This window comes from Acanthaster planci, linkage group LG15 (assembly GCF_054643075.1).
Source record: "Acanthaster planci isolate LZ-2023a linkage group LG15, COTS_SCS, whole genome shotgun sequence".
Lineage (NCBI taxonomy): Eukaryota > Metazoa > Echinodermata > Asteroidea > Valvatida > Acanthasteridae > Acanthaster > Acanthaster planci.
The window spans coordinates 14575116-14589725 of record NC_141791.1 but is presented as its reverse complement, the minus strand read 5'-3'; the positions used below and the strand labels follow the sequence as shown (position 1 = coordinate 14589725).

The 14610-nt window shown below is 41.8% G+C and overlaps 2 protein-coding genes across 3 annotated transcripts; one reads left to right on the top strand and one right to left on the bottom strand.

The window, feature by feature from the left end:
- The first annotated feature begins 1444 nt into the window (after positions 1-1444).
- On the top strand, positions 1445-11124 carry LOC110978882 (uncharacterized). Its single transcript, XM_022234203.2, has one exon. It carries the CDS (start codon positions 5853-5855, stop codon positions 8652-8654), a length of 2802 nt encoding a protein of 933 aa, XP_022089895.2. The 5' UTR covers positions 1445-5852; the 3' UTR covers positions 8655-11124.
- On the bottom strand, positions 10592-14108 carry LOC110978883 (flavin reductase (NADPH)-like). Of its 2 annotated transcripts, none has more exons than XM_022234207.2 (4): positions 13997-14108; positions 12640-12844; positions 12202-12381; positions 10592-11709 (listed from the first exon to the last, which is right to left on the bottom strand). In XM_022234207.2, exons 1-4 carry the CDS (start codon positions 14042-14044, stop codon positions 11558-11560), a joined length of 585 nt encoding a protein of 194 aa, XP_022089899.1. In that variant the 5' UTR covers positions 14045-14108; the 3' UTR covers positions 10592-11557. The 2 variants fall into 2 exon arrangements, with proteins under 2 accessions (XP_022089899.1, XP_022089897.1); XM_022234205.2 differs by having other exon boundaries at positions 13907-14044.
- Positions 14109-14610: the final 502 nt, after the last annotated feature.

Genomic DNA, 14610 nt, shown 5'->3' with positions numbered 1-14610 from the left:
GTGATCCCCACTAATTGTAATTATGCGGATGTTCTGGTAGGCATCAGTTTTGTGATATGTCTTCTCAGTTTATGAAACGTGTAGAGTATTTCCATCTGTCCTTGTGTTTTGTCTGGTAGGTTTGTGTAAACACTTTTTTCTAGCTGCAGCAGTTGGAGTGATAATGTAACCACAAAGAAGAAATTCATTGGGGTTTTTTTTTCGCTGTCTGAACCCCCCCCATGGATTGGAAAATTCGCAAAGTTTTAATATTTATTTTGGCTGTTGCTACATACAGTTAGTCAAGATAAGCTATTTATAGCAAACAACTTCCTGTAACAACACGGGGCTACAGATCCTAACTATCAGGAACAATCTCAGAAAGAATCCTTGAATTAAATGCATTCAAGTAGAGGATCTTTAACTATTGAATAATAAAAACAGACTCTACAAGAGTTTGTGCATTGATAATTTGAGGCCCCTTCATATGTTGGGGGCCAGCAAGGCCCTCCCGTATGACTTCCCATGTTATACGTAAAGCCGCTGCTTTGCCGACGTGAACAGCGCCGGGTCCGTGCGTAGATAACTCCCCTGGGTCGTCTTCAATTAAGGCCCTCTATGCTCTCCAGCCTTGCAGGTGTCATGATATCGGAGTGATTTACTGATGCCATTTAGTCGGAGTGGTTCACTTGACTTGATGAGGTCTGTTGATGAAACCCGAGTCTTGATCCTAAATGTGGGCAATAGCAGGTTTCTGAATATTTGAGTCTTGTATGTATCATGAGCGAGGATGGCTGGATCCCGCGGAAAGATGGTCATACTATATGATCAGAAGTAGTTTTCCTGGGTGGAATATATTGCCTGACATCACGGAGGAAGAGAGTTGATGAATGTTATTTTTTTCTTTTCTGGCTTCATCAATTTTTGTGGGATTATGATGGCTTGAGGAGCCCGAGCGGTAAAAACGGTTCTATCCCCATCCCAGAAGATGGGGATTACGCCAGTGAGTATCGTTCACTTCAAGAATGTGAAGTCGAAGTGGAGAGACTCGTTACTGGAATTTTACACCAGATTATACAGTTATTTTAAACAATTTGGAAGACCTGAGAGGGACAACATTTGACGGTAATTCCTGGTGATTGTTTCTGACGTATTGTGAATTTCTTGCCCAGCACAAATGTCTCGGGTTGGAGAGCTGAAACACAAGATCTTTGCCATAACAGCAGTTCATAATAGCTGATTCAACACACCCCGTGATCGATAACATTAGATAAATTTGGTAACTTTCATTTACGGACCTGTCAAATAGATGATGACGTGATCACATGGGCACACGCGCGCGGGTTACGTCATTATTTACAGGTAGCCTGTCAAAACAAACCCAGTGAGAACATGGGAAAACACTGAAGCCTGTGATTTCCGATTCCCACGCAGTTTTCCTTGTCTTCGGAATTTAAACAGGAAAATGCTCGTCACTTGGACAAGAACTTGCGTGTTTTCCCCCCGGTATGTAACAACATTTGCAATGACATTGCTCATGTTATGTTTTTTTGTGCGTATAGACGGACCCATAAACCGAGCACGTGAGCCTTATCTTATCATTAGTTTCCTTGTTACTTCATTAGCTTCACACCATTTCATTTTCAGTCAACATTTTATGTCTTGTTAACTGCCGTGGGAAAAAGCAGTTGCTTGAGTGATTGTATGCAAATGACATGTAAATGATATCTTTACTTGCATCTAAGCTCGCTACTATTGGTTATCAAGTTATTGGACGAGCATTCTTTATTGTTGACTTAAACCGTACCACAGAGCAAGGTAATTGATTGGGGGGGCGGTTAAAAGAAGTTTAATGTCTGTGCTGTGAAAGTCGCCTCGCCTAAATAGTCTTCAAGTTAGGGGCAAATAACTTGTCAACTCGGCGCAGCGGTACTTTGGTCGCTTTTCACCTCTCGCCTTGGTTGAAATCCCACTCAGCGGCCGACGGTGTCATGTTGAACGAGTTTTCAGTCCTGATTCTATGGGTTTCCCAGAGGAAACGGCTTCCTCTCACTTCTGAATAAAATTGTAAATTTCTTTATCTCCTCTTCTTGTGTTCTTTCAAGCCTCCGGGTAACAGTACGTGTGCATTTGGAGGCACATTTGCTTTCATTATATCATAAATAACAAACAGTAATGCTTAATGACAACGCTTACCATTGTCACTTTGCAGTCTGCAGTGACAATGGATATTCGTTTCCCATGCTTTCTTCCGGCACATAAGTCTGTTAATGCAGTCATTTGGGTCATTCTATCTATAAAAAACACTTTCTTAAAATGCGGTCAGCCTTAGATGAAGTGACCGCATTCCGTGCGGTCAATTTATTTTGGAACCTTTGACCCAGAGTGGCGACTGATGTCAGCGGGTTGGAACTCGTTGGCCTCCCAGGACGATGATGCGTCTTAATATTAGCCGGGGCGTCTCGTCCCTCCACGCACTGAGTAATCTCATCGGACGAGTCTCCGGACAACGGAAATGTCAGGCGACTGTCTACAAATGACAATAGCCTACGGGTTTATGAACTGCATTTTTATTTTTTTGGAAACAGTTCTTATCTCTCTGTGTATCCGCAGGAATCACTAAGTAATATCCATGATTACACATCCAGACATTGTCTGGGCTTATTTTGATTATTAGTGCGCACAGCCTGCTATGGAGATGCTTTCTTCAAGCATGCATAAAAAAGAATCGTCGTCTCAAAAAGCACGCCTCTTTTGCTTGATGAGTTTGTCGATCTTTTCCCTAAACATGGAGATTGAACTCGTTTGTTCTTGGTGCACTCAATCGCACGCACTCCTAGAGGTAATGTGGGTGTCTAATGTAATATTGTACCACCTCCGTGAGAGGACACTAGATATTGGTCCTTTCCTCTGACAATCATTCTTGCCCAGGAATAACTCTGTTACAATAATGCGTGAGGATGTCTCATGCAGATAAGAAACGCGATTGTTTGGAAGTAACTAATTTCCGCCTCGTCGCCTTGAATAATGTGCCCGGATGTCTATTGCTTTCCTTGTGGCCGTTTTCCCCATTAAATTTCAAGCTCCCGGGTTTTTCTGTCATTTTATCGCTGACCAGCCGAAATCGGGCAAACTGGGCTTGGTCTGTTCGGTTATCACATTAAATGCCTCTTTGGAGTTCCATAGTTTCTACCTCCATGGTTCTGCCACTGTTCGAAACTCTGCCGTGTGTTTATTGTGTAGGCAAAGTGGTATTAGTGTGATGTGGAGAGCATTTTGTAATCCTTGGTGGTTCTCGCCACAGAACCCGGGAGTGCAACGACCTTCGTATGCGCACAGTCCCATCTGGTTTAATGGAGAGTGCTAGTCATCGTAACAGGTGACTACCATTATAAGACAAGTGGTCAAGGACGGGCCTAAATTGTTTGAAAAGTATATCACTCCATTTCTTGACGGTAACTGAGCTAACTGTCCTGACTTCTTTCCCTTCCGACTCATGTTTACTGAAAAATTCTGATTTATAAATTACGTAGCTGACAGCGAACTTGTACGTTAAGTACCATGGTGTTTTCTTTTGACGGTTCATCATGCCTTTGACGGTGCATCGTGCCAACTTACTGTACCCAAGAGACCACTGCATGCACGTCATCGTTGTTTTATTTTACTGTTTATTTTATTTGTGTATTGTTATACTGGTGAATAAACGTAAAAAGTGATCAGACCATGTGTCACAAGTGAAAAAGACTTGGACTTTCACAAAACCCAAGATGTTTGTTTGAACTTTTTGTCTGGCAGTGGAAACCGAAACTCCAACTGTCAATGATGTCACGTACTGTAGTCGCCCAAACTCCGCAGTCCCTCGTTGTGAAAACGCTCATAAATGCACCGTAAATCCCCATCATGCCGGCGATGACATACAAGAAAAACCGCCAAGACATCATGACACGGTAAACATAACCCCGTGTCATCTGCATTACTCACGTTAGCCCACTGCATATGACAGCATCTTTAAGGAATGCCGATTTGGGATCCAAAATGGGTGGACCTTCCCCAGGATTGTGTTTTGTATACGATGACTATTCCATGTCACAAGATTTAGAGTATGGAACATAAGCAGACAAGAAGTAGCGTATATAGAAAGACTTCACTTATGTTGAAAAGCAGAGATGTGAATACATGTGTTGACATGAATTGCCGTTCACAACAACACTAATTACGTCCGTTGCCAATTTGTTTGTGTGGAAAGTAAATATACAGAATGTATCACGAAGTTGTGGCTCTCGATTTGTCCCAAGCACTCGTGATTATACCGACACTGTTTTATTGAACGTTCGAAACTACATTTCTGGCGTGAAGAAATTATTTGATTTTGTTTTCTTAATACAAGTACCGAAGTTGAGTGTTTTGTGAGACTGCCGCATTCACCTTCATTCATGGCACCACATCGATAACTTTCGCCATTATGCCTCCCAGTAATGTCAAGACATGAAATAGTCTCCATACGATAAACTTCTGTGCTCATCTGCGCATGCCAAGGCATCCTCGATGTAATGATGCGCGCTGGTTAGCGACTAATGAGCCTCAGCAGACGTGAGTCTGTGTGCCGCAGTTTTTCCGTTGTCTTCTACTGTGATCTGTGGTTACGCTCTCTGTTGTTGGAGCTGATTTTTCGGGTGGAAGTGTCGAATTTCACTATCCCCTCTGGGACAAGTGTGTCGTCCTTGAACGCGGGACACGAAATGTGCGACAGATGGCTACAAAATTACCATTGGTGCGGTCCACATTTTCCAGTGAGAAAAACGAGAGTGCCAAGTAAGCATGTTCAAGAATATAGCCGGGCATACACCTAGCACTAGTAGTTTGGCAATTAACGACGTGGAAGCACATAATGTCGATAAGGCTCTTCTTTCCAGAAAGGCTGGGAATCAGACACTTTGAACAGGGACAGTCTTTGAGTGTATACCTTGTGCTCTTCACTGCCAGAGATACATGGTCAGTGCGACCCATACATCACACGCAGGACTAGTACTGTGCGCGTACGAGAAGAGAATTAGGCCTGTGAATCAACGAAAAATTGTGGTTCAATTCTCTGCATGGTATTCAGTGGATGACTTGACATGTATTCTGGTGTTTTGCCAATTAAGACGTCTAGAAAGGGAACTAAGTGCTGTTCTTTTGAGTGTTCCATAGGAACTGCTTAATGAACTCACAGTTTTTTGAGCGTGTTATGTCTCACCTTTCCGGCGTGCCTATCCCAAGCTGGCACCAGTTGACTTGGTAACCACATGATAACTGTGGCAACAAACCGAATTTAGTTGACTCTTATCAGAGCGATAATGATAATGCTGTGATTCCAAATGTCGAATGGAAGTTTCTATTTATGAGGAAGACTAGACATTGTGCAACCACACAGAGGAGGAAGCCTTCAACGCGCCATGTGATACAGTGCTTTGTACGCAGCTGGCCGGATATCAGTGACTTGTTCCCGCTCTTACCCACTGGACTCTATCCCACGGTTTCCCTCTTCCGGATGGTGTTTATGGAATAACCCTTGTGACAAAATACACTCTGGGAAACCCAATTGCCCGTGAGAAACGATCCTAGCCGCTACATTAGCGGAGACTAGACAAGTGGCGTGTCATTTACAGGCTCGCCTTTGCGTGAGAACCACTGGTAATTTCATACAGTAATTGCGAGGACGGCCAGTCTGTCATTAATGGAAATATTACACCGTGTTCGTTTTAGCTGAATTCCTGGTGTACATCAAAGCTTGGCAGCCCATATGGATTTTTGTTCTCGGACACGACTACGAGTTTATACGTGTTTGTGTTAAAAACATTTTCTGAGAAGTAACACGAGACCATTTCACCACTATGACATCGTTTCATTTTGTAGGTTTCATCTGTGTAGTGCTAGCATTGTTCGTGGATCATCCTTTACCCGCCGAGGCGCAATATGCCTTCCGTGAAGAGCCACGGGACAGCGCTGTCCAGCTCGGTGATACAGCCACCTTACGCTGCGCCGTTGACAACCGTAAGACGGCTATAGTGGCCTGGTGGAGTGATGGGTTAGGAGGGTTCATCAGCCAGAACCACCAGTTGAAACAGTTCAGCACAGACACAGACAAACTAGAACGGTATTCGATAACCGGTGAGTTAGCACTCGGTGAATTCAATTTACAAATACGGAATTTCTCCAGTTCTGACGCGGGCACGTATAGATGCCACATACTCGCTTCGGCTGAGAGGGAGACCGTCGTTAAGTATTCGCGTGATGCTACACTGAGGGTTGCACCGTACGACCCTCGGTGTTACGTGGAGTCTGTGTCCCCTGTGCCGATGATTGGAGACAAAGTTGCCTTAGTGTGCGAATCTCGTAACTTTGACTACAGCGATGATTTGACGTGGATGTACGCAGCTAGGAGGATTCTAAAGGGGAACATTACACGAACACCAACCGTCAGAAACGTGGTGACGCATGTTCTTACAGAAGCAGACTACGACGCGCGATTCATGTGCTTTGAACAACAAAGACGCACATGTTTCCTAATCCCTCTTCGTCGGTACATCTCAGTACTCGTCCAAACAGCCGTTGCCCAACCCCAAATAGGAGACACTTTGACTTACAGGTGTGTGGCTGATAATGACTTGACACCATTGTCTTACAGCTGGCGTATCAACGGAGTGGACGTAGCAGTCGCCGACGATACATTAACCGTCGGTCCGCTCAACGCATCCCACAACGGTAGTGTCATTGAATGTGCTGTGAAACACAGCTCTGGATTTAAAGGAAATGATAACATTACCCTACGCATCCAGCCAAACGAAGGTGGGACTCGAACCACCCCGCTATCAACTACTACTGAGGACTCTTCTTCTCAGAGGAGTGCTGAAAATGTGCCAACAGACTTTCACCGTTCCAATGTTTGGCCTACTACTGGACCTACCAATCCCATCCTCCTTGACCAACGAGACACATCCAAAAGCCAAGAAGACGGATGGGGTGGTCTCTTGATGCCGTTTGTAATCTGCGCCTCCGTGGTAGGAGTTCTCCTTACTACCGTCATTATACTTCTGACTGTTTTCCTCAACCGTCAGAGGGCGTCTAATCGTCGAGCCAATAGTGCTGCTAAGACCAGTGATAGCACAGGGGGACCCGTATCAGACTGTGTCCCTTTGGACCTTGTCGCTAACAGAGATGTTAATGTAAATGGCTCACCAGCTATCAGTGTTGGAACCTTGAAAGGTTTCAAGAACCCTGCTGGTTGTGGATCGGTGGACACATTCGAGATTGACCTGGACCCTGAGAGTCCGCCAGAGTACTACACATTAGAGCACAATTACTATGAGGCTACAGTTGGGAAACTAGACTCGACCAATTGTAGCGATAACCATGACTCTGGTTTTGACGGCATAGAGGTGTCCGAAACTATAACCCCTGATTCTGAACTGACTGCTCGTAATCGCAAGTTTAGTTTTGGGTCCAGCCCTCCCCCGCATATACCCTCAAGTTCCAGTCAGCCTTCTGCCCCCGTTGCCATACCACCCGAGTTTGAAGGCAGTAATTCAGAGTGTCTAGTTGCCGCGTACGCAGTAACGGACGTCGCTCGCTCATCTCCACCGGACACTAAACGCAGCAATGCGCGGGGAGGTAGTCTTAAAAGACCGCTCCCTGCACGCCCAACAGACAGCGGTTACCGATCTCCCGGCGTGGTACTCGCAAACGAACGACCGTTCCGTCGTGTCGGGAGTTTGAAATCTATTGATGAGCCTGTGGTTGGTGCTCTAGCTAGATCCAACAGTCTGAAACGACCTCTCCCAGCAACTCCCCGGAGTGTATCTCTCCGGACCCCTCGTACACCGGACCCCTACCGTAACCCGAGTCCTCTCTTTACACGCATTCCTCCATTCCTTTCTAGCGATTCACCCGGAGCCACCCCGGCAGTCACTTCTACTTCGGAAACCAAGACAGACCTACCCAAAGAAACGGACAAACCCCAGAAAAGCAAAGTGCCACAAAAGTACCCCAAACTAACTGTCCCTTTTGAACGGCTGTCTGCAGCTACGTCTGTCAGTGAAGGTGACTATGCAGAGATCGACATGGACCAAGAGCAAGAAGCCACGGAAAGAGATAGTCTGATGTCGAATAGTTCAATCATGGGGGACAACGCAGGGAGCCTCGGTGACAACGAGACGCGGAGCACGGTAGATGTCGAGGATTTGGCTGGAGCAGAAGTTAATGGGGGAGAGGCCGATTACGATACGGTTGCCGAGAGCGATGGAGAAGAAATTGATACAGACCACATGGAAAAAAATGCACTTGCCGCCTTAATTTCAGATGGCAAACAACCTTGGAGCGATATTGGTAATTCTGACAAAGTTGAGGAATTTCAAGAGGTGCATCTCCCCGACGAGATCCCGGAAATTCCCGATGAATTAATTTGTCAAAAATCGCCTATGTATGCGAAAGTAAAGAGACAGAACTCCCAAGAATTTCCACTTTCAGACACAGACATAAATGAGGAAAACCATACCGAATTGGACAATGTCAACTCTCAGCTGTGCTCCGTCAATATTTCACCTGTGGACGGACATTTTGAGATGGACATAAATAACCTGGGTCAAGAGAGGGCGCTGTTAGAAAATGCTGAACAACCCTATGCTTTAGTGAAGTAATGTGACGGTAGCGAGCACGTTTGCACTCCAGAAATGTTTATGCAGGTTTGATGTTGGTCACTTTGAAAAGAAATCTTTCAAAGATGGTCATTTTGATTTAAGTCTTTGTGTTCAGTAGAAAACAGTAGTTGTCTATCTGTAACAGGTGAACAGCAGTTACATGCACAATGTCAGGCATCATCTTGTGGGCGTAATCTTTAACGTTCCATGATTGCCAATATAAAGAAACTAGATGTATATCTTGAAACTTACACATGTAAATAGTTTTCGTACTGCACAGAGGTTTTATCCCACCTTTCTCTTAATTTAGCGCCTGTTCTTGTATAAGGCCAAATTACTAAAGAATATTTCCCTGGTCGGGGGGGGGGGAGGTATGGTGCAACCTCTTTAATTCATAGATTGCATCTTTTTCCCTGTATGGCAAATGGATTTTAGCAACCTGTTTGCTGATACCTAAGTGTTTAGAGAAGTTTTAACTACATTAACCACATTAAGCAAGCTTCAAACTTGCATAAATTGCTAAGTATGTGTTAAAACAAAATATTCTAAAACTGAAAAGACCAACCTGAAGGAAAATGAAAGTGTGGTGAAAAAGTACCCTTTTTTCACTTTGCCCAAAGTTCAAACTACATGTATGTTAATTTAATGAAAAATGTGGTTTTCCACTATTTTTGCCAGTCCTATTGTGAAGTTGTAATCATAATCAAAAGCCTTCAAATGTGTCATAAAATTTCTAAAGCCTTCTGAAGTCCTGTGTATGTTATGATGCTTGAATTACGAGTACATGTTTACAATTTGCCAAAAGAGGAAATTATCCATTTTGGCTAGAATGTAGCATCTTACTGTATAATCAAGAAGGCGTGTTACCTTGTGTGTCACTGCTCTTAAGCAGTGCTTGTAGGGCACAAATTAAGCATTTTTCATTCTAATGGTAGGCTCACAGGTTAAACTACTGTTGCCAATCAGACTTTTGTAACATGTATGAGATGTTACAGCACATTAAGCAATACACGTACATTGTATTATGTTTAACATCAGACTTTTTTGAAGCTGTTTTATTTTAGCATGGAATCTGCATGTGTGAAGTCAGTATTAAGAGAAATGAAAGCTTTTCCAGACTGAGTGCACTTAGTGGAGAAGAAAATATGATTCTAAATCATTGACTTTTGTTCAGTTAAGGTTTTGATAATCATTTAATTTTTTTTGTCTGAAAAACGGCAGTGTTTGGCATGATGTATTTCAAATTTCATGCATGCAGATTTCAAGTTTCCCTTTTTCTCCCCAAGTAAATTACTTGTTTACCATTCCTCCATGATCTTTGCAGGTGCGTTTGCAGTGGCTGATTGTTGTAACTGTTATCCTTCTATCGAAGGCTCACTACATTCCGTCATGTTTAAGTCTGTTTGTTTTGTATTTTTTATATGTGAAAAATGACTTCCTAGAATGTCCCACTCACTGGCAGTACATCGCACTCACGTTATTTTTGTGAAATGTTAAAAAATTTAATGTACATTAAAAGTGTTCACTATCCTTAAGATCAGATGATTCTTCGCACAAAGTCCACACTAGGTATGTAAGGTTCGCAACCCCCCCCCAACACACATTCAGCTGTCGCCAAGATTTTTCTGGGGGAGGGGGCATCAAAGTTATTCCAGGGGAGAGGGAACACAATCAACAATGAACTGATATATCCATTTACACTGGAAGAGGATCAAGTTGAAGTTTTCTCACGCAAAGTGGTGATTTTCAGCCTTTTTTTTTCATTCTGTAATTTTTCTCCTGATTTTAAATTTCTTTTTTGTTAGGGGGGGGGAGTGTGCCCCCATTTATCCCCCTTGCAATGCTCATGCCCAGAGTCACACAATCATAATAATTGTGTCAAGCTATTTTTTAACCATGTACATGTACATACTACATACACAGATGCCAAGAAAACATATTCTCTTTTGTTGTATTTTGCATATCAACTATTACAAAAGTGTGCTTTACAGTATAAATGGAATGATGAATCACATGTACTTAAATGTACCCTTTGTGATGTACATCACTGCTGTTCTTTAAGAAAAAAATTTCTTTTAGACAGGCAGATATTTTTGTGAAGTAAAATACTAAGTGCAGTTTATTGTACATTACTTGTTCTATTTAAATATACAGTTAAACGATTTCTGAAGAACACAAATATTCAACGATCATGCATATTTTAATTGCTACAAAACAGTAGGCAAGAGGTTGGAGATGTGTCCAAAGATTTAATTTACCCTGATGGAATTTTAGAAACCTCTGAAATTATCTCCAGTACCAACTTTCATGTTTCCAATCCCTGAGTACATTAGTGTTTTACATTAAGATATACATGTAAATGAAAATCCCTTTCATTGAACACAGGTTGCATGCATGTGCGTCAAGTGTTTTGATCTGCATGTATATTTCAACACTTAATTAAAATGTTCATGTCCCTGGAATTTTAGAAGAGGTGTGATGTGATGTGCATGCACATTGTCTCCCACCCTTAGTTTTCTTAACCCTAACAGTCCTCAATCCTCCATTCTTAATATAGAATTGTGAAGAGATAAGTCTTCGGACTTTAGAAAGCACTAGGTACAGGGTGGATTAGGGTGTGGGGCTGAAATTAAAATAAAGAAAAATAAAAACTTTCAGAGCCAATAGGAATAATTGTTTTGTAAGAACAATGGCTGGCACTATGTCATTGAGTGACATAAATTCTCTGCACAAGGCAATGAGATGAAAATACATGTACCAAAAGATCTTTGGGTTGTATTTGGGTAACAGTCTGCATCACTTGGGATTTGCATCAAGTCCATGCTCAAAAAGAAATTGTTGAAGAAAATGAAGAATAAATGGTTTACCATTTATCGTGTGGTAAACTTTCCAGCCGGTGTTTCTCACTTTACAGCTATGGCAACTGTTTTCTGGTCAAAATCAAAGGACTTGAGAGTGGAAAGCATAAAGTTGGCCACATCAGCACGAGACATCAAGATCCGACTGATGCTGACTGAGTAGACATATTGCCCCACCTCACATTCCACAGGTCTGCCTGAAAAAGGAATTTCCTAAATTTAGTGCACCACCTGCACAGACCAGGAAATCCATGAACTTTTTTGCTCATGAGGAGTACATTACAGAGATTAATGTCTTAAGTCTATTTGAAATGTGTAGAAACAGAAAGGGAATTTTTGATTTGGGAAAGCACTTTTTTATGAGACTCCAATGTCTACAGGTGTTTCCAATACTTCCTTCATACTTTAAATAGGCCAATGCATAAGAAGCTCATGCCAACACTACTGATTACTAAAATTTCCTGTTTTCTAGTTAGCAGGTGGTAGAAAGTACACAGATTGATGCACTTGTTTCTTGCCATTTTAATACCACATGCAAAAAATAATCTGCACAGTCCCATAGGATGAGAACACAAGGAAAGCTCTTATGAGACAGTGCCCTCATCTGACATGCAGACATCCTCTGACTTTACTGAAAGTCAGTCACGTCTTAATTCTCACATTTTCTTATTTACACTTTGAATTCTTACCACTCAATGGTCCGTTCGTTAAGCCTGGAGGTCTGACAATGGTGTAGTTGATATCCTGACACTTGTCAATGAGATATCTCTCCATTTGTTTCATATCATCTAAGATTCTCCCTATTGTGAGTCGCATGAATGATTTTAATATCCACTCGGTGAAGAATGGTCCAGGCTCACTCAGCCCATCTAAGTAAAGAAACAAGAACCTCTCAACTTTCTCAATTATGTGAAGATGCTAGTTTTAGAAAAATAAAATAAACAGTCTCATTGTATTTCCCATAGTACCACAGAAATAGTTTTCTATTCATTGACCTTTAAGGCCAAACAGTTACAGCCAAGATTTAACAATTCAAAAAGAAAAGATTTTTTGCAAAGATCTCAGCATTTCCTCAACTACATATGGATGTGGAAAAGGTATGGCAGTTGGTGTACACTTCCACTTACAATCAGTCATCCATGAGGTCATACATACAAGTCGTCTGACTCCAGCCTCCCTCATAGCCTGAGTGATAACTTTCATTGTATCACAGTAGAATGTTGACTCTCGTCTGGTATACGAGACTGACCTGCCGAGACAAGACAAAACGGCCTCGCTACCAGTAAAGTGAGACTTCAGGGAATCCACAGAGAACACATCAGCTTGCACTGCCTGGGAAAATTGGCATAAAGAGATTGAGAAGGAAAACTGACGTCAATTGTGTAATAATTGGAAATAAAAATTGTTAAAAGTGAGAAAAGTCAGAATCAAATTGAAAATATGTCAGGCATTTTTCATTTCAGGGGTAAGCCTAGAGTTGAATTAATGACTGGTTCATGACATTTGACATGATACAGTCCTACACGTGAAAGCTAGAGGCAATTTGATTTCATTAAGATAGTTTCCCTCTCCTCCATATTCTCTATCTCTAGGCAATATATATAAGTTAATATATAAGTTATATATGTTGCAAGAAAACTCTACGGCATTCACTAAATCAATGTCGACTGCGTTGTCTATGGTGAATTAATATATATGGCTGAACTAGCTTTGGGTTTATTTTTCATCCTCTTCAAGTTTACTTCAAAGCAATACACAATTCTGTACAACTCATTTTGGTAATTATTGATGCAGCAGGACATTTTGTTGAAACATGCTTGCTTCAAGTACGAGCAAAATATCCCAATATAGACTTATGAACATAGAATATAAACACACAGACAACATACTAAGTTCTGTGAATTAACTTGAAGAAATCTTGCGACACCGATGTTATTTTCGATGTATGAGGTCACATATATGTATGATCCCGTAGGATGAATAGCCTGGTTGCCACACTCCATCGTGCATTCTTTTCCATGGGTGCGGTGAGGTAGCAACCAGCATTTGCGCATGTGTTTTTAGGACAGCGACAGCAAAACACAAGGAGAACTTGTGAAATTGACGGAAGTTGCTTTTCACATGTTGCAGATTTAACTGGGAAAATATGTAAACACATGCATTATAAACAATGAGAAAAAGGGTTTTCTGAGGTGTTTGTGAGGGCAGAAAAGAAACAGGATTTATTCATTTGCCATTCTTATATTTATTAAATGGCGTGCTTCAAATTGAGTTTGTGCGTATTTCCGTATTCGACGAAAATCACTAACGTTAGGCCTAGTAAAACCGTAATAGTACATTACACAATCCTTACTACACAGACGTAACATCGTTGCTACTGCACTGGTGACTGACCTGCAAATGCCCATGAATCAATTCCAGTCGTAAAGGGTTTCTGCATAAAGCAATCACTTCAAATCCCTCCTCTAATGCCAGCTTCAATACCTGTTGTCCAGTTTTCCCCGTAGCGCCCAGAACAGCAAGTTTCTTCATCTTCCCACTTTTTAGCTCAATCTGAGTACTGTTGCCTTGTTAATTGTGCGTGTGCAAATGTATGTCTTCATCTGCATACATTCGCCTATTGAGGGCGCACTTCGAAATCTTCGCGCTTCCTATCCTGGGCATTGGAGGAAACAGTAGATGTTAAGAAAATGTTTTCAGTGACCAAAAGCTTTTATCTCAAAGGGGTTAACCTTATGAAAATAGAGAAACTATGAATTCTCAAAAATTTCTCGGGAAGGGTTAACCTTTTGAGTTTATATCAGTCTTTTGATTTTGAAGAAACACTTAGTACTAATAGTTCAACGTTTTAGGGAAAATTAATCTTTGGCAGGATTTAACATCATTTCGATAGGAAATCTTGGGTGAAAACCTTACATCTTCTATGGTTTGGTATTCTGTTTCGTTTAGCCATAAAATGAAAAAAAATCTGATTCAGAGAAAATGAATATATTTTGCTCATGTTAAAAAATATGTAGGTCCAGCCTCCAATCTTGTGATTTTGGGGTAAATTTGTTTTTCCTCCAATTCTTTGTGTCAAATGCCAGGATTAACCCTTT